This window comes from Podarcis melisellensis (genome assembly GCF_964234715.1).
Source record: "Podarcis melisellensis genome assembly, chromosome: 17".
NCBI lineage: Eukaryota > Metazoa > Chordata > Lepidosauria > Squamata > Lacertidae > Podarcis > Podarcis melisellensis.
The window spans coordinates 7716589-7738523 of record NC_138534.1 but is presented as its reverse complement, the minus strand read 5'-3'; the positions used below and the strand labels follow the sequence as shown (position 1 = coordinate 7738523).

The following is a 21935-nucleotide window of genomic DNA, read 5'->3' as shown; positions in this document are numbered from 1 at the left end:
TCATTTCTATGGGTACTTTACATAATGACAGTAGGTTCCCTCAAGAAGCTCAAGAAGGGGAAATCTGAAGGAAAGCACAACAGCCTATAGGACACTGTCCCAATGTGACTGATTAAAAAAAAGGTACTTGTACCCAGATTTGCAGGAATTTACAGGGAGCATATATAGGATGACTTACAGGGAATGAATTTCCCATTTAAATCCTTTAACCATCATGTCTCAGGCACAACTGTGCATGTTAAATAAAAACATAGCAAAAAAAAACACGGGGTGACTTTCCTAACCTCAGAATTTGATTGTGCAGGAAGAGTGGGATCTGAACTGCCGACATTTGCACCAAGATGTGTGTGTGCTTGATCCAGATTAACACAGAATATAAAAGTCTGTGACCTTGTGATATATTACATTTTTATGATGCACGTTTGGGAGCAACTATAGCCTCAGGCTGGCCTTGGATTTACTTGGCTGCGCTTGGGAGAGGCAATTAGTGAGATTTTTGTTTCCAGCCTAATACAAGTGTTCCTTAGCCGTGTTAATTTCTTCCTAGTGCTTTATCTGCGCTCTCTGAATTTTTCCAGATAGTAACGCTTCCTTTACATCATGTGATGCGAGAGCAGCAGTGGGTGAGAGAGCTGGCGGGCAGGGAGGGAAATCTCAGTTCTCGTTGCTGCTAGTCCAGATGAGCTGGTAGGTTCAGCCCAGGAGGCAAGATGACTGCTGCAGCAAAACAAGTTGCGTGTCGAGACCCCGCAGCCACCCCCTTGTTGGGAAATAACTCACACCAGAACACAGATATTAAGTTTATGTTATTTGGGCAAATTTGTCTACAACTTTGTTGAATTACAGAATGTGAGTGGTATTGGCTTAGGCATTGTTTGGACCCGACTATATCTGGCTCCTAGGGACGCGGGTGGCGCTGTGGGTTAAACCACAGAGCCTAGGACTTGCCAATCAGAAGGTTGGCGGTTCGAATCCCCGCGACGGGGTGAGCTCCCGTTGCTCAGTCCCTGCTCCTGCCAACCTAGCAGTTCGAAAGTTTCAAAGTGCAAGTAGATAAATAGGTACCGCTCCGGCGGGAAGGTAAATGGCATTTCCGTGCGCTGCTCTGGTTCGCCAGAAGCGGCTTAGTCATGCTGGCCACATGACCTGGAAGATGTACGCTGGCTCCCTCGGCCAATAAAGCGAGATGAGCGCTGCAACCCCAGAGTCGGTCACGACTTTACCTTTACCTTTACCTCACTTCTCGCAGTGAGCTAAACAAATGGTGATCTCTAGTGGTTGAATCGCAGCCTGCACTGTGATACAAGATGCCGTTGTGTGTAACTGGGCCTCTTGGCATGATGGTAAATGTAGTTTACATGTTGAAAGACACTATATGCCAGCAGCGACCAGAGTGGCAGCGAAGGAGTCCACCCCTCCCCCCACTCCCTGGCTTGTTCATATGACCTACAGATGATCAGGATCGGGTCCCTATCCCTCTCTCAGTGTACAGGTTTCCTATCTGTACCCAATTCAAACTCTGACATGTTATCTAAATCAATTAATTCAATTAGCAGATTATTTACTGATGTAGCTCCACTCAGAAATAACAGGAAGAATGCTTCCTGCGTTAAGTTAGGCAAGGCAGCATCTGGAAATGTTTGTGCCCTAGCACAACATTTTAATACATTTAGATTAATATGTTTATCAAGAACTTTGAATTGATAGCAATTAGCTACAGACTGTAGCTTTCTCCCTTTTTTGTATCTGTTTGCCTGTTGACAGGGTTCTGGGTGTTGTGCATATGGCAAACACTCAGTAGACGCAGGGTGGATCTGCACACAGGAAAAAAAACACATGCCATAAATAAGCCAGAAATTAAATCCTCATAACAAAGGTAAAGAAATCACTATGTAAAACTGTTGCATTCAACACACTGTTTTATGACCAACGTAGAAGAGGCCCCAGGGCACAGTTGGGCTTTACCATTGCTCTCCTTGAACAGTGTGAGATTCAGAAGTTTCTGTTTGTGAGAATATGTGTGAGTGAGAGAGATCAAAATGATTGCTGGGTTCCTGGCTGCGCAGAGAAAATTTAACAACAACAACAACAACAACAACTATATATATATATATAATATTAACACACACACACACACACACACTTGTACCTTGATTTTCGAAGAGCTTAGTTATCAAACGTTTAGGCTCCTGAACGCCACAAACCCAGAAAGAACTGTTCTGGTTTGCGAACTATTTTTGGAAGCCAAACATCCGACTGGGCTTCCGTGGCTTCCGATTGGCTGCAGGAGCTTTCTGCAGCCAATCAGAAGCAGTGCTTTGGTTTCCAAATGTTTTGGAAGTCAAACGGACTTCTGGAACAGATTTCATTTGACTTCCAAGGTATGACTCCGTGTGTGTGTGTGTGTGTGTGTGTGTGAGAGAGAGAGAGAGAGAGAGAGAGAGAGAGAGAGAGAGAGAAAGAGAGAAGGGGGGGGCAAGGCCTGCCATTGCAATGTTGCTCAGCATTACCTGCACTGATTGCATCATGGGTAGGCAAACTGAGGCCCGGGGGCCAGACTCAGCTTAATCGCCTTCTAAATCTGGCCCGCGGACGGTTCGGGAATCAGCGTGTTTTTACATGAGTAGAATGTGTCCTTTTTAATTAATATGCATCTCTGGGTTATTTGTCAGTCCTGCCTGGTGTTTTTACATGAATAGAATGTGTGTTTTTATTTAAAATGTATTTCTGGGTTATTTGTGGGGCGTAGGAATTTGTTCATCCCCCCCATACAAAAATATAATCCGGCCCCCCACAAGGTCTGAGGGACAGTGGACCGGCCCCCTGCTGAAATAGTTTGCTGACCCCTGGATTGCATGAACAGGGTTGGTGTCACTCTGTAAAAGATTTCCCCAGCCCTGAATAATCCAACAAGTGCTCTCTGCAACAAGCCTCAGTAGGAGGACATCTGTGGATTTAAGGATCAGCAATACCCGAGATCCCCTTTAAACATTACACAAATGGCATGGCTGCTTGCCACCAGCACATCATGCATCATTATAAAGCTTCCATTCCGTCCTATCATGCTCTTAAGGGCAGTTTGTGCGATTACGGTAAATATCGCACCCCATGAGATTTGTTGCCGTGCCTGACCACTTAGGAGGATGGAAACTTTGTGTCACTAGAGCAATGGAGGGAATAACCACAGGATGATAAATAACCACAGTGTTGCTAAAACCAGGACTGAATTAAACGTTGGAAGCATGACTGACCCAGGCATTTTGGTTCCCCGAGTACTTTATCCCTGATGGAACCTGGTAAAAGATGCTCGGAGTGCCATTTCCAGAGCCGTCACAGCCTTGTGTGCAATGCAAGAGTTGTGAATCAGCATCCTTCATAGTTCAGATGTCCAAGTTAGTCTCAGGACCCATTTTCCCCGGCAGTCAGTGCTCTGAGGGCTGGAAGTGTTTTTTAGCCACACAAACCGTTCTCACATATTATCAGACTCCATAATAAACTGAGTGCCGCATAACAACGAAGGATTAATGTATGATCAGGCATGGCGGTTTACATGTGCAATCCAAAAATGCTTGGAAAACATATAGGCTTTTTTATTATTATTACCTGTGAAATGACGAGCATGCCTTGACATGCCTTGATTACAAGTTTGTAGGGCCACCAGGGGCTGGATAAATTTATCTGGGGGAGGTCCCAGTTCCAGCCCAGTTGTCCATTTCTGTTCCATGGTTTTGCAAGAAATCTAGAGGTGCTCAGATTGTATGTTGCTTGTCAATTTAGGACCTTTAAAAATGTCTGTCTGTCCAGCTTAGAGGATGGTTTGGGTTGCTTCTGCACTTGGCCAGCCCTTAGGGTGTGGGGTGTGTGGGGGGGTATGGGGGTGAGGTAACCAGGATGGGCATATCCCTGGTTGGTGGGTCATGCCAAAATCCCAACATCCTAGAAAAATGCAACCTGTGCTGCTGAAAGAAGTAGTGAGACTCATGGAACAAGTTGGTGATTAATATACACAGAATAATCAATTATACATTCTTAATCAACCTTTTGAGAAAAATACAAAACATTAAACAAAGCCACAGAGACTTGCAAACTACCCAACCTAAGATGAACTTATAATGTCTGGTTTCAATAGATTTTTCAAAAGCTTAACTCAGCCTTTAAGATAAGTTCATGAATTCAATACTAAAGGTAAAGGTAAAGGGACCCCTGACCATTAGGTCTAGTCGTGACCGACTCTGGGGATGCAGTGCTCATCTCGCTTTATTGGCCGAGGGAACCGGCGTACATGTGGCCAGCATGACTAAGCTGCTTCTAGCGAAGCAGAGCAGCGCACAGAAACGCCGTTTACCTTCCCTCCAGAACGGTACCTATTTATCTACATGCACTTGATGTGCTTTGGAACTGCTAGGTTGGCAGGAGCAGGGACCGAGCAATGGGAGCTCACCCCGTCGGGGGATTCGAACCACCGACCTTCTGATCGGCAAGTCCTAGGCTCTGTGGTTTAACCCATAGTGCCACCTGCGTCCCTAGTGGAGTTGTAGATAGATGTTAATGAAGTTGTAGACTGTAGATAGAAACGTCCCAACATCCAGCTACCAAGTGGAAAAATAATTACGCTAGGCCAGGGGGCCTCTTGGCGAGCAACATTGCACCTCAGTTGCATCATTCACCCTCTGTTGCTTCTCAGGTATGTTCCAGGCACCCTTCAGTCTGGCCCACCTCCCTCAGTCATGGGCAACCCCCCCCCCTTCTCCAGCATCTATACATATGAGTGGTAAGTCTCTGGACTTCTGACGTCAGATTTCCTGGATCCCAGCCAGGAACAGGATCCGACCATTAGTCCCTTTTGTCCTAGCAAACAACTGTTAGCTCAGTTCCTTATTGGAAGGCTCTCAGCAAAGTGCTGACCTGCAGGACTCCGCAAAAAAGGAATTAATAAGCAACCCTATATTATTAAATCATCTATTCCCATCTAATTAATCATTTATCTGTCCATCAAAAAGAAAGCTGGCTATATAACAGTGTTTCATAAACTTCTGGTAGCTGGGGCACTTTTTTTTCTCTGAATCAAAGCGGGGGGGGGGCACTTCTTCACTTTTGCACCCATAAAGACTTATTAACAGAGTGTGAATTAGCTGCCTTCAAAGGAGCCCACCAATGTGCTTCTGCATGAGTCAGTGTTCTGAGTGAGGCTTCTTTTTGGAGCTAGGCAAGCCCAAAGCAGTCATCGGTCTATTCTGTCTCAGCTAGAATGGACTTTTTAAAGACCTGGGGTTATTTGGTTGATGCTCTGATCACTGCATTTTTGCATTTCTGCACTCTACATTGTGATCCTAGAGTGTCTTTCAATGGGCTGCCATGCTAATTTAATTCAATACTAAAGGTAAAGGTAAAGGGACCCCTGACCATTAGGTCCAGTCGTGACCGACTCTGGGGTTGCGGCGCTCATCTCACTTTATTGGCCGAGGGAGCCGGCATACAGCTTCTGGGTCATGTGGCCAGCATGACTAAGCTGCTTCTGGCGAACCAGAGCAGTGCATGGAAATGCTGTTTACCTTCCCGCCGGAGCAGTACCTATTTATCTACTTGCAGTTTGACGTGCTTTCGAAGTGCTAGGTTGGCAGGAGCAGGGACCGAGCAACGGGAGCTCACCCCGTCACGGGGATTCGAACCGCTGACCTTCTGATCAGCAAGTCCTAGGCTCTGTGGTTTAACCCACAGCGCCAACCGCGTCCCTAATTCAATACTACTAATAGCAATAATATGGCATAATATATTATTAACGCAGCCTGATAATTTTACTGTTTATACCCCATACATCTTACTGGCTTGCCCCAGAAATTCCGGGCAGCTTCCAACATATATAAAAACATAATAATACATTAAACATTTTTAAAAAATCTTCCCTGTACAGGATTGCCCTCAGACGGCTCGGGGGTCGGATAACTCCATGCCCTCCAACATTTCTCCAATGAAAATAGGGACGTTCGGGGATCAAATCAGAAACCAGGATGGCTTCTCTAAATCAGGGATGTCCCTGGAAAGTAGGGACATTTGGAAGGTCTGAAGGTCAGGGATTGCCCTTGAGGAAGCTCATTACTGCCTGGCTCAGCACAGGTTGTTTGGTTTAACCTAATAGGTATTGTTATGAACGTGGGTGGTCAGTCTGGATGAAATTATTATTATATTATTATCGGTACTTCCCCCCCCCCCAAAAAAAATGTTTAGGGGTCCTCTCATTTTGACTCAAGAAAATAGTTTTATAGTTCAAATTGGGAAAAATAAATACAGTAAATGGACAAAAGGCCGCCATCGAGGGTAGCAACCGAACTGACAATTCACCGTGGTAAAGAAGAAATTAAAAATTATAAAATTTTAAGTTTCTTCTCCCATTAGATTCACAAAATGTTTAGGGGTATGTGTACCCCTGCATACCCCCAGAAAAAAGTACTGCTTTTATTATTATTATTATTATTATTATTATTATTATTATTATTATTCTTTCCAGTAGCACCTTAAAGACCAACTAAGTTAGTTCTTGGTATGAGCTTTCGTGTGCATGCACACTTCTTCAGATACCATGCACACGAAAGCTCATACCAAGAACTAACTTAGTTGGTCTTTAAGGTGCTACTGGAAGGAATTTTTTTGTTTTGACTATGGCAGACCAACACGGCTACCTATCTGTAACTGGAATTATTATTATTATTATTATTATTAAAATGTATGTAACGCCCTTCATCCAAAGATCACAGGAAGTTTACGGTATAAAAACACAGAAACACATAACATAAAAACAAATAAAACAATAATCCCCCTCACTTTAAAAGGCCACGGATTGTGTAATTAGCCCAAGGCCTGGGAGAAGGCCTGGGATGTTTTCACTGGGTGTCTAAAGATTTGCAGTGAAGGTGAGCCTTCTTGGGGAGTGAATTTCACATATGGGGAGCCACTGCAAAAGAGGCCTGTTCTGATGTATATTTTGCTCTAGGAGGCTTTGTTTGGTCAGAATCGAGTATACACTTCCCAAGTTTATGCTAAATACATTACATCTGCTAAATGAGCCATCATAGCTGGTGGAGGACTGCGGAAATTTGTGTCCCAGGCTTTTTAGACTCGTCTACCCCTGTGCTATCTGAAACCAAAGGGGTGCATTGCTTGCCAGAGGTGATGCATATTGTATGCGGGTGGTGCTGTGGTCTAAACCATTCAGCCTCTTGGGCTTGCTGATCGGAAGGTTGGTGGTTCAAATCCCTGCGACAGGGTGAGCTCCCGTTGCTCTGTGCCAGCTCCTGCCAACCTAGCAGTTCAAAAGCACACCAGCGCAAGTAGATAAATAGGTACTGCTTTGGCGGGAAGGTAAATTGCATTTCCGTGCGCTCTGACATCCGTCACGGTGTTCCATTGCGCCAGAAGCGGTTTAGTCCTGCTGGCCACATGATCTGGAAAGCTGTTTGCGGACAAACGCCGGCTCCCTCAGCCTGAAAGCGAGATGAGCGCCGCAACCCCATAGTCGCCTTTGACTGGACTGAACCGTCCAGGGGTCCTTTACCTTTATCTTTTTATATTGGCATTACAGTCAGCTCTCCCCCCCCCCCATTGTCACGTACTTAAATGTGATTGACAATTACAATGCGCTGTATGCAGTGTGTCCTTAAAAGACTGCTTTGAAGCTGTAGCTTGCGCACGTCGTGGCTGCCCACTTCCTTTTGCTTGCGAGTATGAAATGAACATGCCGCCACCGGCTGCTTCTTCGCTTCCGGGCCTAGTTCAAAGCACCGGCGGTTAGCCTTAAAGACCTTTACAGCCTGTGTATGTTGTACCAGAGGCTGCCTTTTCACTTATAAACTCTTTAGGGGAGGTGAAATCCTGCCCAAGATTCTGTCTCCTGCCAACACATGGAGCAGGGCTGTGGAGGCAGCGCAAGACCGTGACTCACTTCCTAAGGTGTCCCGACAGAGTTGGACTTGCGGCTTCTTTCCAAGGCTATCCTGTGCAGGTGCGTGTTGTATCTTTAGGGTATTATCATCCATGATCCATGTTAATACCCTTGCAGGTTTGATCCCTGTATGGGCCAGCTGCTTGTTCCTTCATTGCAGAGGGTCAGAACAGATGATCCTCAGGATCAGTGCTTCTTTTTTTTTAATGTTTAGGGGTACTCTCATTTTGACTCGAGAAAATCACCATTTTATAGTTCAAATTGGGGAAAATAAATACAGTAAATGGACAAAAGGCCGCCACCGGGGGTAGCAACGTAACTAACAATTCACCATGCTAGAGAAGAAACCAAAAAAGTTATTTTTCGCTCTATAAGACGCACCAGACCACAAGACGCACCTAGTTTTTGGAGGAGGAAAACAAGAAAAAAAATATTCTGAATCTCAGAAGCCAGAACAGCAAGAGGGATCTGGCTTCTGGGATAGCCTCTTGCTGTTCTGGCTTCTGGGATAGCTGTGCAGCCTGCATTCGCTCCATAAGACGCACACACATTTCCCCTTACTTTTTAGGAGGGAGAAAGTGAGTCTTATACAGCAAAAAATACGGTATTTTTATTCGTTTTTTCTCCTGTTGATTCACAAAATGTTTAGGGGTATGTGTACCCCTGCGCCCCCCCAACGAAAAAAAGCAGTGCTCAGGATCCCTCCCAATTCTGTGATTCGATGTAGCAATGGCATAGTTTCATTTGTATCTAGGTATGATTTTATCCAGTGCTTTTTTTTCCTAAAGGGTACTCTCCTTTTGACTCAAGAAAATCACCATTTCGTAGTTCAAATCGGGGGAAATCAATACAGTAAATGGGCAAAAGTACAAAGATTCACAAAATGTTTAGGAGCATGCAGTGGCGTAGCGTGGGTTGTCAGCACCCGGGGCAAGGCAAGTAATTTGTGCCCCCTAACCCGTGGATTTGCTCCCCCTAACCCTAACCCCCAGATGTTGCGCCCGGTGCGGCCGGCCCCCCCTGCACCCCCCACGCTACGCCCCGAAAAAAGCACTGATTTTATCAAGAAGTGCTAAGCTGCTTTGAAGTCGAATGTGGGGCAAATGACCGGCTGTCACTGACCCCTCTCTCCCTGTGTCTCTACATGTGGGAAGGTGTGTCACAATAATTCATTGCATTAGGATTTCCACACCTTCAGCTCCCTGCAGGTAGCAGGCAGTGGAGTGTAAGGGGGGGCGGGTTGAAAAGTAGGGTGAGGACACAGAAATGCCTTCACAGCTAGCACCATTTTAATGGATTTCTAGCCCGCCTCTGAAGGTGTATGTTCTCCCAAGCCAGATTACAACAGATCGATACAAGTCGACGTTAAAAGCCTAAAATTTAAAATGGGATTTTCTAAAATAACCTAACATTAAAATAGCAGTGCATAAAACAGTCATTAAATATCACAACCATTAAATCATCCAAATGTAAAACTGAAAGAATAAGTATTTAAGGCTTTTCTAAGGCCGACAGAAGGACGTGGGTGGCGCTGTGGGTTAAACCACAGAGCCTAAGACTTGCTGATCAGAAGGTTGGCGGTTCGAATCCCCGTGACGGGGTGAGCGTCCATTGCTTGGTCTCAGCTCCTGCCAACCTAGCAGTTCGAAAGCACATCGAAGTGCAAGTAGAAACCGCTCCGGTGGGGAGGTTTCTGTGCGCTGCTCTGGTTTGCCAGAAGCGGCTTAGTCATGCTGGCCACATGACCCGGAAACTGTACGCCAGCTCCCTCAACCAATAAAGCGAGATGAGATGAGTGCCACAACCCCAGAGTCGGTCACGACTGGATCTAACGGTCAGGGGTCCCTTTACCTTTTTAAGGCCGACAGAGCATGGGGGGTGGAGAGGGAGATGTCATACGAATATCCCTCAGGAGGGTATTTCAGAGATAAGGGGCCCAATTCAGAGGAGGCCCTGTGATGTTGTGCCAGCCATTGGTGTATTTTAAAAAATGTTATCAGGGAGGCATGGGTGCAGGGAGAGGCACAGTTTGGCAGTGCTCATGTGCTCCCTGTTATGCATAACTGGGTGTGAATTTTGCAAACTGGGCACTCAGGTAGACTAAGTGTTAAATCTGAATTCATAGAGCTGTATTGTGCAATAGTAATGATGAGATTCTTAAGAGAGGCAGTATGGTCAGAGCAGGGGTAGCCAACATGGTGCCCTCCAGTGTCCAGACATGGCTAGAATCCAGCTTCCACCAGCACCATGTACCTATTAGTTGGGGTGATAGGAATTGTAGTCCAACAATAATCTGGAGAGCACCAGGTTTAAACTTCCACTCAGCCAAAGAGCAAACTCATTACTGTGGTACCTCAGTTTACGAACAGTCCTGTTTACGAACTATTTGGTTTACGAACTCCGCAAAACTGGAAGTAGTGTTCCAGTTTGCGAACTTTGCCTCGGTCTACGAATGGAAGCTGAACGGTGGAAGGGCACCGGTGGCGGGAGGCCTCATTAGGGAAAGCGCACTTTGTTTTAAGAATGGTTTCAGTTTAAGAACGGACTTCAGGAACGGATTAAGTTTGTAAACCGAGGCACCACTGTATCTGCCACCATTAGCCTGCCTCAGAGGAGAGTTTTGAAGATAAAATGGATGGCTGGAGAACATGGATGCTGCCTTGAACCTCTTAGGGGAAAGGGGGGGTAGACAGACAGACAAAATTGAAAAGAAAAACTGGATGTATGTTTCCAAAATATAAGATAAAAAACTACATACAGCAACAGTGTTTTGTGTTGTGTAGACTCCTATGATGTAAGTCATGGGCCCCGCCTGCTAGCCTGCTCCCTAAAAGACCACTGGTTTGCTCATTTCTATATACAGTGGTACCTCAGGTTACATACGCTTCAGGTTACATACGCTTCAGGCTACAGACTCCGCTAACCCAGAAATAGTGCTTCAGGTTAAGAACTTTGCCCCAGGATGAGAACAGAAATTGTGTTTCGGCGGTGCGGCGGCAGCAGGAGGCCCCATTACCTAAAGTGGTGCTTCAGGTTAAGAACAGTTTCAGGTTAAGTACGGACCTCCGGAACGAATTAAGTACTTAACCTGAGGTACCACTGTATAGGGTGCCTACATTCTGCATGGACTGGTTTGCATGGCATCATGTGCAAATGGCTTTAGATACCTACTAGGTCCATAAGTTACCATATGGCATATATTCAACACAAAAAACAGTGGCAATTTGTTGTTGACAAAGGATAACTGGACATATAAAGGGCCCCATTACCTTCAGTAACTTAGGGCCTCATCAAACCTCAATCTGGCCCTGAAGGCATCCTAACTTGAACTGGGAGTACACTCCTTGACCATGCAAGGTAATGCAGAGCCTGCGTCTATGGTTGAGCCGAGCCGGCTTGAGGGTTTGCTGACTTGGAAGGCCCTGGAGCCCCGAAATGCAGCTCTGTCAAGCTGTGGCCCCATAACTTTTCTACTAGTTTGGAGGCCTGACGAGAGGCATCAGGCAGAAAATGGCAGCTGCCTTCACTGGCTGCCTTGCCGCCCTCCTACATAGTGACCTTTGGAGCTGCTGCTGGGAAACTCAAGCCCTTCCCCCTTCTCCCGAAGGGGCACTTTGTGACGCTCGTGCGGTTTGCAATATTAACCAGGTAGCCTCAGGAGGCCCCTGAAAGCCAGGGAGCAGCTTCTGAGCAGAGCTGGCCTCTCCCAGATGATGTCCAGTGAGAGGTTAATGGGGTGAGCTAACCTGGGTGAATGTACTTGTGCAGCCAGGCTAAGCTCTGTGCAAGTCCATAGGATTAGGCAATCCATTCGCTTTATAAATGGGCATTAGCTCAGGGTCACCAAGAGAGAAAGATGCTGACGCGACAAGTCCTTGGTGATGGAGCTGCAGGACTTTTTACTGGGCGCACACCCATGGGATCATGGGCACAAATACTTCCCTCCCCATGCAGAGCCAGACGCTCATTGAATACCCACGAACAGCATGAGACTCACTCTGTGAGATGATGATAATAATAATAATAATAATAATAATAATAATAATAATAATATATTTATACCCCCACCCCAGGCACTCTGGACAGCTTCCAACAAAACACTAAAATACAATAACCTATTAAACATTAAAAGCTTCCCTAAACTTCAGAGGTCTTCTAAAAGTTTGCTAGTTATTTTTCTCTTTGACATCTGGTGGGAGGGCGTTCCACAGGGCGGGCGCCACTACCGAGAAGGCCCTCTGCCTGGTTCCCTGTAACTTGGCTTCTCGCAGTGAGGGAACCACCAGAAGGCCCTTGGCGCTGGACCTCAGTGTCTGGGCAGAACGATGGGGGTGGAGACACTCCTTCAGGTATACTGGACCGAGGCCGTTTAGGGCTTTAAAGGTCAGCAGCAACACTTTGAATTGTGCTCGGAAACGTATTGGGAGCCAATGTAGGTCTTTCAAGACCGGTGTTATATGGTCTCGGCGACCACTCCCAGTCACCAGTCTAGCTACTGCATTCTGGATTAGTTGTAGTTTCTGGGTTACCTTCAAAGGTAGCCCCAAATAGAGCGCATTGCAGTAGTCCAAGCGGGAGATAACTAGAGCATGGACCACTCTGGTGAGACAGTCCGCAGGCAGGTATGGTCTCAGCCTGTGTACCAGGTTGAGCTGGTGAGAGAAGTGTATAACCAACCGGGCATCGTGGAACATTATTTGTATTTATGTGTGCGGCTCCCCTAGTGCGTATGAAAACCTCTCTGTGTGTGGCTTGGAGGCACACACTCATTCTCTCATTTCGCCTGCCTGTAAATGGGCCACTTGTACCAATGGACGCAAATTGTGGCACAACAGCATAATTTGTGTCCTCACTTCCTGGATGCGCATTTACCTTTCTGAACATTGCCCGTGTGTGTGAGCATCCACAATCTCTTCCTCTCATTACAATCTCGCACAGGGAGATCTTTCAAGAGGGCTGTGTGTCCCTTTGGAATAAGATCTTCTTGCTTCTTCCCACTCTTACTACCGGTTATGTATTCAGTGGTTTGTATTTGTCTGAGCTTGAGTCTGGACTCAGGATTCTGAGCTCCTGTGCTCTGATTCGATACATGATGTCTAGTCACAGAACATTTCAGGATTTGGGCCTCTGCCATTGGCCCTTGAACTCTGAGTTGTGATTCGCAGTTTGGAAGTTTAGAGAGCCAATCATGTTAGGAGTGGGAGTGCCCCAGGCTTTCAGGAATGTATATAAGCAGTTGCTTTGCCCCTGTTTCCCAGTTATGTAGTTTAATAAAGGTTCTTGTTGTTATCACTGTTATCACTTCACTACCTATAAACTTACACTTCACTACCCAAATCTAAGGTGGGCTGCCTTAGGATAAGCCTTGCACTGCGCATGTATGTCTAAACCATACATTTTCCCAGCCAAATGTCTCCCAAGACAGAAGGACGTCAACAACAACAAGAAATTGGCAATCCATTAAGGATGAGCACTGTGGGTAAAGTTATTATGCATAAAAACAAGCCTCTTTCAGTGTGTCGCAAATGATACAAGGTTAGATGCACATATTTTGTTCTTGGTTATTTGTACAGTCTTGAATACATGTACTCTTCACTTCTGAGCAGTGACAAGTTCCAGGGACAGTGCTACATGGTGTCCTTGTAGTGTTTGCTTTATTTATAAGCAGAGCAATTTGGAAGGAAACAGCTCTCTCCCCACAGCTGGCAGCAGCTGACACATCCCAAACTCTAAACTCTCATTCCAAAGGCTGAAAAGGGATCCTCAGCTATCAGGAGAACAGCTCCTATAATTAGCTGTGTTTGAAGATGCATCCACTAATTATCCTGGATAATTAGCCAGTCATCTGCTGAACAACAGATAAGTCACCCAGCATCCATAACAGTATTATTAGGGGATACACCATAGATCCGTGCTTATGTATCTAGGGATTTGGTCATCAGTAAGCGCGCCGGTTTGGGAGACTCAGAGAATCATTCCCCCTTTTCCAGAACTGAAGTAAGAAGAAGACCAACTTGGGAATTCTCACTCCCTTTTATCTTTCCTGATAGGTTCCAAACCCAATAGCTTCCATTCTCTGGAATTTTCTGTTGTCCAGGTTACAAAAGCAACATCCAAACTATTTGTTTGTCACACCACTCCTGTGTGCTTGTTGAAGGAGGACACGGGTAATCTCCTGTCCTGACCAAGGTTTGTCCTGTTTTGCAAACAAAAGTCATCTTTCTAACAGGGCTTTCAGAACCCAGCAGTCTCTCCCCGCCCCAGTTAAGCTCATGATATTTGTGGGGTCCAGAAGCAAAAGGAATCCAGTTGCTCAGCTTCAGTGGTCCATCTACACCAGGGTGACCAAGACCGTTTCAGTGCCAAAACAGATCTTGAAACTGAATCAAAAGGGATCCAGATCCTCAAAGCAACTTTGAAGTTAATCTTTCACCACTGTCTTGAGCCCCTTGCTCCCAAAGTGACATTTGTGAATTGGCTATGGTTTCTTAATTCTCTGGGGTCCGGGATTTTTGATGGGGGGCAGGCTTTTGTTAGCAGGGGGCAGAACCTCAGATTTGTATTGATTTAAGAGGCAGCGTCCTCCCTGCCCCCTGGCTATGCCCATGGGTCCAGGGAAATTCTTTTAAGAAAGGGGTGCTGGCACTCTGCCCCTCAAAACGCACACATGCAATGAGGCATTAATTACTCCCTGGACACTTTATCAGGAGCATCTGTGGCGTCTAATTCCATGCAAATCTAAGCATTTTTCTTCTCAATGCACCTAACGGGTTTGTCACAAGCCTATGGTCGCTCCCACATCACTTCATGCTACCACCACACTGAAAATCTCCTTCGGGTGACTACTTTAGGGTGCAACTGTGATGGCCAGGAGTGTGACTGTGAGTGCCCAGGGCTGTGGGTGCCATGCAGTGTGCATGGCCCTGGCACCGAAATTTGTGGGTGCCTGGCCCCTTCATGGGGAATTTTGTGGGTGCCCTGGCATCCAGGGCCTCAGGGAGTTGGCACCTAATAATTATTTCTTTTTTTGAAATTTTTGAAATTTTTGAAATTTGATTTTACAAATTCATTCACACTCATAATCACAAATAATAAAATTACACAAGATTCTTCCGAATCTCAAGATTTCCCTCCTCCCATCTGTGGGTTCTCTAGTTAACTTTTTCAACTGCATATTATAAATCCTCCTAACTTTCAGTCCCAAGTCTATGTATCATTACAAGAGTTATTTAAGACCTGCCAAAGAGTTCAAGTGTTTATAGTGGTTTCTCAAATATACAGTACAGTCATACCTTGGGTTGAAGTAGCTTCAGGATCAATATTTTCGGGTTGCTCTCCGCGGCGACCTGGAAGTAACGGAGCGTGTTACTTCCAGGTTTCACCGCTCGCGCATGTGCAGACGCTCAAATGACATCACACACATGCATGGAAGCAGCGAATTGCAATCTGCACATGCACAGACACACAGACGCGGGTTGGGTTCGCTTCAGGATGCGAATGGGGCTCCGGAATGGATCCCGTTCGTATCCAGAGGTTGTTGCTGTTTAGCCGTTTAGCCGTGTCTGACTCTTTGTGACCCCCTGGACCAGAGCACACCAGGCACCCCTGTCTTCCACTGCCTCCCGCAGTTTGGTCAAACTCATGCTGGTAGCTTTGAGAACACTGTCCAACCATCCCATCCTCTGTCGTCCCCTTCTCCTTGTGCCCTCCATCTTTCCCAACATCAGGTCTTTTCCAGGGAGTCTTCTCTTCTCATGAGGTGGCCAAAGTATTGGAGCCTCAGCTTCACGATCTGTCCTTCCAGTGAGCACTCAGGGCTGATTTCCTTCAGGATGAAGAGGTTTGATCTTATTGCAGTCCATGGGAGTCTCAAGAGTCTCCTTCAGCAGCATAATTCAAAAGCATCAATTCTTCGGCGATCAGCCTTCTTTATGGTCCAGGTCTCACTTCCATACATCGCTACTGGGAATTGCTACATCGCTCTGGTATCTAGAGGTACCACTGTAATATAAAATTCTCCCATTCTTTGTTGAAGTTTTGATCCTTCTGGTTTCTGATTTTCCCAGTCATTTTTGCCATCTCTGCATAGTCCACTAGTCTGCCAGTCCACTCTGGTAGGGACCCTGTCATCTTTCCAGCCTTGGGCACGCAGCATTCTTGCAGCTGTTGTAGCATACATAAACTTTTCAGTTCCTTCGATATCTCTGCACCTACAATTCCTAACAAAAAGGCTTCTGTTTTTTTTTTTAAACAAACATTTTGAACATTTTTAAAATTCATTGTATATCATTTCCCAGAATTCCTTTATTACTTTACAATTCTACCACATATGGTAAAAGGTGGCACCTAATAATTCCTTGGTGCTGCCCACAGAGTAGGTACATGGTTATGTGCTCTTATGTATGGAAGTGAGAGCTGGACCATAAAGCTGATCGCCGAAGAATTGATGCTTTTGAATTATGGTGCTGGAGGAGACTCTTGAGAGTCCCATGGACTGCAAGAAGATCAAATCTATCCATTCTGAAGGAAATCAGTCTTGAGTGCTCACTGGAAGGACATGTAGATAAATAGGTACCACTCTGGCGGGAAGGTAAACGGCGCTGTTCTGGTTCGCCAAAGTCGGCTTAGTCATGCTGGCCACATGACCCAGAAGCTGTACATCGGCTCCCTCGGCCAATAAAGCAAGATGAGCACCGCAACCTCAGAGTTGGTCCTGACTGGACCTAATGGTCAGGAGTCCCTTTACCTTTACCTTTACCTTTACGAAGATGCCACTTTAAAAAGAACATAAAAGTAGTTTGAAACATCAGTGATATTTTTCAGCTGTGTTAGCTGAACTGTGCCAGGTTATTTGACTTCAGCGTGCGAATGGCACTGTGGGCAGGTAAAAGGAAGAGACACAACCATGTGCTGAATGATGGAGCAAGCCAGAGAAGAGGTTTCATGCCTGCAAACCTGCTTTCCCTTTGCCGTGCCTGGGCTTGCTGCTGAATGCCATGAATGCAGTGGCCAGATGTCAGGTGGGAGAAGGGTCTGCTTGCATGCAGGGATCAGAGCAAGCAGGAATGCGAGACGGGAGCTGGGGGAGGGGAGGGGAGAAGAGGTGAGCGCTGGCATCCAACTGGCATCCAATGTCCTTTGGACACATCCCAAGAGGCTCTGTTTGTCTTTCAGAGGGAAAATGGCAGAGAGCTCCCTGTTTGCGCAGCGGCTGCAGGCCATTACTGTAAGTATTCTTCCTCCCCTCCACTACCCCTGCCCCACTTGTGCAGAAATGGGGCTCAGGGTCCTGAGACGAGGTCCAGCCTCTGTTGCCCACAGGAACTGCCCCCCATCCCCGTTCCAAAGCTGAGGGAGAGGGGGAGAGGTGGGTGGGAAGGCAGAGTGCCCAGATCTGCATGCCAGAACTAAGCGATTCTCATAATAATGGTGTAATGTAACTAGGGTGGGGGCGATAGGGGCAACTGCACCAGGCACAACCTGGGCAGAAGGCACAGCTGTCAACATTTCCCTTCTTTAAGGGAAATTCCCTTATTCCGAATTCCTCGCTAGAAAAGGGAACGTTGACAGCTATGGCAGAAGGGTTGCAGTGCCTGCTATGTACTCACGACCCTCAAAGCCACATTGCAATATGTAATGCTCTACAGTGGTACCTCGGGTTACATACGCTTCAGGTTACATACGCTTCAGATAACAGACTCCGCTAACCCAGAAATAGTGCTTCAGGTTAAGAACTTTGCTTTAGGATGAGAACAGAAATCGGGCTCCGGCGGCGCGGCGGCAGCAGGAGGCCCCATTAGCTAAAGTGGTGCTTCAGGTTAAGAACAGTTTCAGGTTAAGTACGGACCTCCGGAACGAATTAAGTACTTAACCCGAGGTACCACTGTATTTATCAGTTTGGCAACATTAGGCATTTTTAAAAGGCTGACATGAACTGGCAGGGAGGCTTATTGCGGCAGCTAGGCCGGGCCCAGTGGCGCTTTGTGGGCTGTTCATTTGCCCTATAGCCTAACAATGGCTGTAGGTTGGAAGCACATGACTTCCCCCAAAGGATCCTGGGAACTGCCGTTTAAGCCCTCAAAGAGCTTCCATTCACGGCACCCTTAACAAACTACAGTACCCAGGATCCTTTGGGGGAAGTCATGTGCTTTCAACGTATGGTGTGGACACAGACACAGTCAAATGTATTCAGCCGTGGGGATGCTCCTGGTGCGAAGGAGGGTGTTGGTGGCATGTGGCTGGCCAGCTATTGCTGAGGGGATGGCAGATTGTGGGAAATATTTCTAAAAAATTATTTCTGGCTTTACAGCTTCTCATGACTGGCGGTTAAGGTGCAAGTAGCAGGAGCTGTCTATCTTGAGCAGCCTATTTAAAGCACACACCACTAAGAATCCTGGGAACCGTAGTTTACCGCTCACAGAGCTATGATTCCCAGCATCCTTAACAAACTACTATTCCCAGGATTCTTTGGGGGTGCTTGGAATGTATGATGTGTCTGCGCTATAACTTTAAAGCACATTTGAAGCACATTCCCTCCCCACTCAAAGAATTATGAGTGCTGTGGTTGCTCAGGGCTGCTGGGAATTGTAGTTTGTGAGGTGCAAACTACCGTGCTTGGGATTCCTTGAGGGAAAGAAGGCGCTTAGAATGTGCTTTGTGAAATATACTTGGAGTCGAGAGTGGATTTCATGCTCTTTATTCAGCTCATAGTGGTGAGGAGGAATGGAAGTTCTCCCAGAATGTCTGCTTTATATACAATATTTACACAATGGGTCCCACGTGATTGGCTAATTCCAGGATTCTCCTGTAGGCCAATCAGGTCGCGGATTCACTTCCACCGGAGCTGGATTGGGTGGCTCCTGTGGACCAATCAGACTGCTGCATTCTGAATCCTATTGTTCTAGGACCAATCAGGCTGCTGCATTCTGAATCCTATTCTAGGACCAATCAGGCTGCTGCATTCTGAATCCTATTGTTCTAGGACCAATCAAGCTGCTGCATTCTGAATCCTATTGTTCTAGGACCAATCAGACTGCTGCATTCTGAATCATATTCAACTCAGTACAGTACACAACACTTTGAATGCATAACGTATACAGTCTAGTCTCTGCTCTGTAATATAAGGATAACAGCATTGCCCTCCCTGGGTTGATGTGAGGATTTGAGGGGATTCCGTTTTTAATCCCATTTAAAAAAACCTTCCTGCATACAGGCAGTTCCCCCATTCCACAGGGGCAACCATTTTAGACCCAGCAGCTGTTTACAAACCTATGAGCTGTATCAAAGGCTGCAATTCTGCTTGCACAACAGACTTCTGTGCACACAGTGAAGCTTCCTATCCTGCTCCTGTTGCCTTGAGTCCCTTGTGCACCCTCAATATCAGCTCCCAGGGGGTGGGGGACCCCATGGATCAGATTTTGGGGCATGTGGGGACATGGGCATAGCCAGGATTTTTGTTAGCGGGGCAGGTTTTTTGTTAGGGGGTCAGAACCTCAGTTTGCTATGTATTTTTATTGATTGGGGGGCAGCGGCCCTTCCCTGCCCCCCCGGCTACTCCCATGCGCAGGGAGAGGAAATTGAATGAGTGTAACTCTGCTTGCGCAGTTCTGGACACAACCCCAAGTTCCCCTGCAGGAAAGGAAGCAGGCAGAGGACCCCCTCCATTTAAAATACGATACGATATCTTTATTGTCATTGTCCCATACAGAACAATGAAATTGAAAAAACTACATAAGACATTCAAAAACCCCTAAAAACTCTGAAACCCCATTTTAAAATACAATATACTCCTATAGAGACTCCTTATACTTTGTTTAAAACCAGAATTGCATTTGGGTAGAAACTGTTTCTCAGGCGGCTAGTCCTGGTCTTTATAACCCTGTACCTTCTTCCAGAAGGCAGAAGCTGAAAGAGATCATTTCCGGGGTGCGCACTATCCTGCGCTATCCCTGCAGCTTTCTTATGGCACCTGGCAGCATAGATTTGATCTAAGGTGGGAAGAGTGCTACTGAAAAGATGACTTGCAGGGATGAACTTTTGGGGAGTCTTCCTTCCAGTCTCACACGCGCATTCCACTGGGAGAGGCTCTAGTGAAAAACAGCCCCTCTCATAATACAGTTTTGTATGGCAACCTGTTTTCTCTAGAAGAAAATAGCACGGCCAGAAATGTGATGATTTGTCTGTGGAATAATGGTCCGCACATAGGGCAGATAACTTTGGTTTGAAGTTCTTTGAGAAGAAAGCCATGCATTTTGAAGAAGACTTCTGTTTTAAGTCCAATTTAAAGATAAGGAACCATAAGAAGGGAGATTAGGAGCCTTGAAGTTGTCCATAATAACAGTGAGCAGCAGCCTGAGCGAGCACCTGGCCACAGTCTTTCCCACTAGGAAAGATATATTGTATTTCTATTTAAATGGCAGCAGTTGCTTCTGAATTTGCATTGCACATGCAAATTTCATGCAAACTTGTTTCTTGATGATAAACAAGCGGCAAACCTGGTGTGTGCATATCTCTTCTGCCCAGTGATGTGGCTATTGGAAGTGGCCAGGTCCAGTATACCTGAAGGAGCGTCTCCACCCCCATCGTTCTACCTGGACACTGAGGTCTAGTGCCAAGGGCCTTCTGGCAGTTCCCTCACTGCTAGAAGCCAAGTTACAGGGAACCAGGCAGAGGGCCTTCTCGGCGCCTACCCTGTGGAACGCCCTCCCACCAGATGTCAAAGAGAACAACAACTACCAAAGTTTTAGAAGACATCTGAAGGCAGCCCTGTTTAGGGAAGTTTTTAATGTTTAATAGGTTATTGTATTTTAGTGTTCTGTTGGAAGCTGCCCAGAGTGGCTGGGGAAACCCAGCCAGATGGGCAGGGTATAAATAATAAATTATTTATTATTATTATTATTATTATTATTATTATTATTATTATTATTATTATTTCAGCCCTTGAATATATCCCCAGCATTTTTGGATTTGGGCTAAATCTGGGCTGCTTCCCCTCCTCCGTGGGAAACACTGAGCAGGCCTGGTGTAACCTGAGCTGCCATTCCTCTGCTCATCCTGCCTTTGAAACAAATGAATTATTCACCAGGCAATAGCTCCAACCTGAACCAAACAGGAGGAGAGGGATCTGGAGAGCTGCCCAGACTGGAAGAAACAGGGGCCGGGCTGGGGTTGGTGGCTGCCATGCAGCCCGGCTGCCCTTGTGTTCAGCCCCACGCACACATCCAGATGGGAGATGTTGTCATGAATGGTGCATGCCAGGAAGCATAGTAAACATTTGTTGTTGTGAGAAATGTTTGAGCAGCTGAGGGATGTTTCTGTGCAGGGGGAGAATCGGGGCAAAGGGAGATGGAGCTACAAACAGCAGTGAGGAGCCTTCAGTACGTGAATAGTGGCAGAAGCCCCCATGACCTTATGCGTGCCACAGGGTGTTTTGAGCGCATGCAACATATGCTGGCTTGGTAAACACATTGTCACCTCCGTGTAGGCACACACCCAAACACTGCATCAACATTTGTACCTTTGTACTTGGTGATAGGGACGCAGGTGGCCCTGTGGTCTAAACCACTGAGCTTCTTGGGCTTGCTGATCAGAAGGTCGGCGGTTCGAATCCCCACAACAGGATGAGCTCCCGTTGCTCTGTCCCAGCTCCTGCCAACCTAGCAGTTTGAAAGCATGCCAAAAAGTGCAAGTAGATAAATAGGTAACGCTCCAGTGGGAAGTTAAACGGCGTTTCCGTGCGCTGCTCTGGTTTCGGTGTTCCGTTGCGCCAGAAGTGGCTTAGTCGTGCTGGCCACATGTCCCAGAAAAACTGTCTGCGGACAAACGCCAGCTCCCTCGGCCAGTAAAGCAAGATGAGTGCCGCAACCCCAGAGTCATCTGCGACTGGACTTAACTGTCAGGGGTCCTTTACCTTTACCTTTTACTTGGTGATAATTCATTTGACGTTATGTCCGCTCTTTTAATTGCATATGCCCAGTCACCAAGGAAGATTAGAGCCCTG

The 21935-nt window shown here is 46.4% G+C and overlaps 1 protein-coding gene across 2 annotated transcripts in view; it reads left to right on the top strand.

Annotated features, from left to right (window-relative positions):
* The window catches only part of PALM3 (paralemmin 3), a 40594-nt gene that overhangs the window by 1551 nt on the left and 17108 nt on the right, over positions 1–21935 (top strand). Inside the window, exons 1-2 of one of the 2 annotated variants that reach the window (XM_081893940.1) lie at positions 7695–7996; positions 17111–17162. In XM_081893940.1, the coding sequence (XP_081750066.1) occupies positions 17118–17162 (45 nt within the window). In that variant the 5' untranslated portion in view covers positions 7695–7996; positions 17111–17117. Of the gene's footprint in view, positions 1–7694; positions 7997–17110; positions 17163–21935 lie in introns of those variants that run through there. The other variant, XM_081893939.1, reaches the window with a different exon arrangement.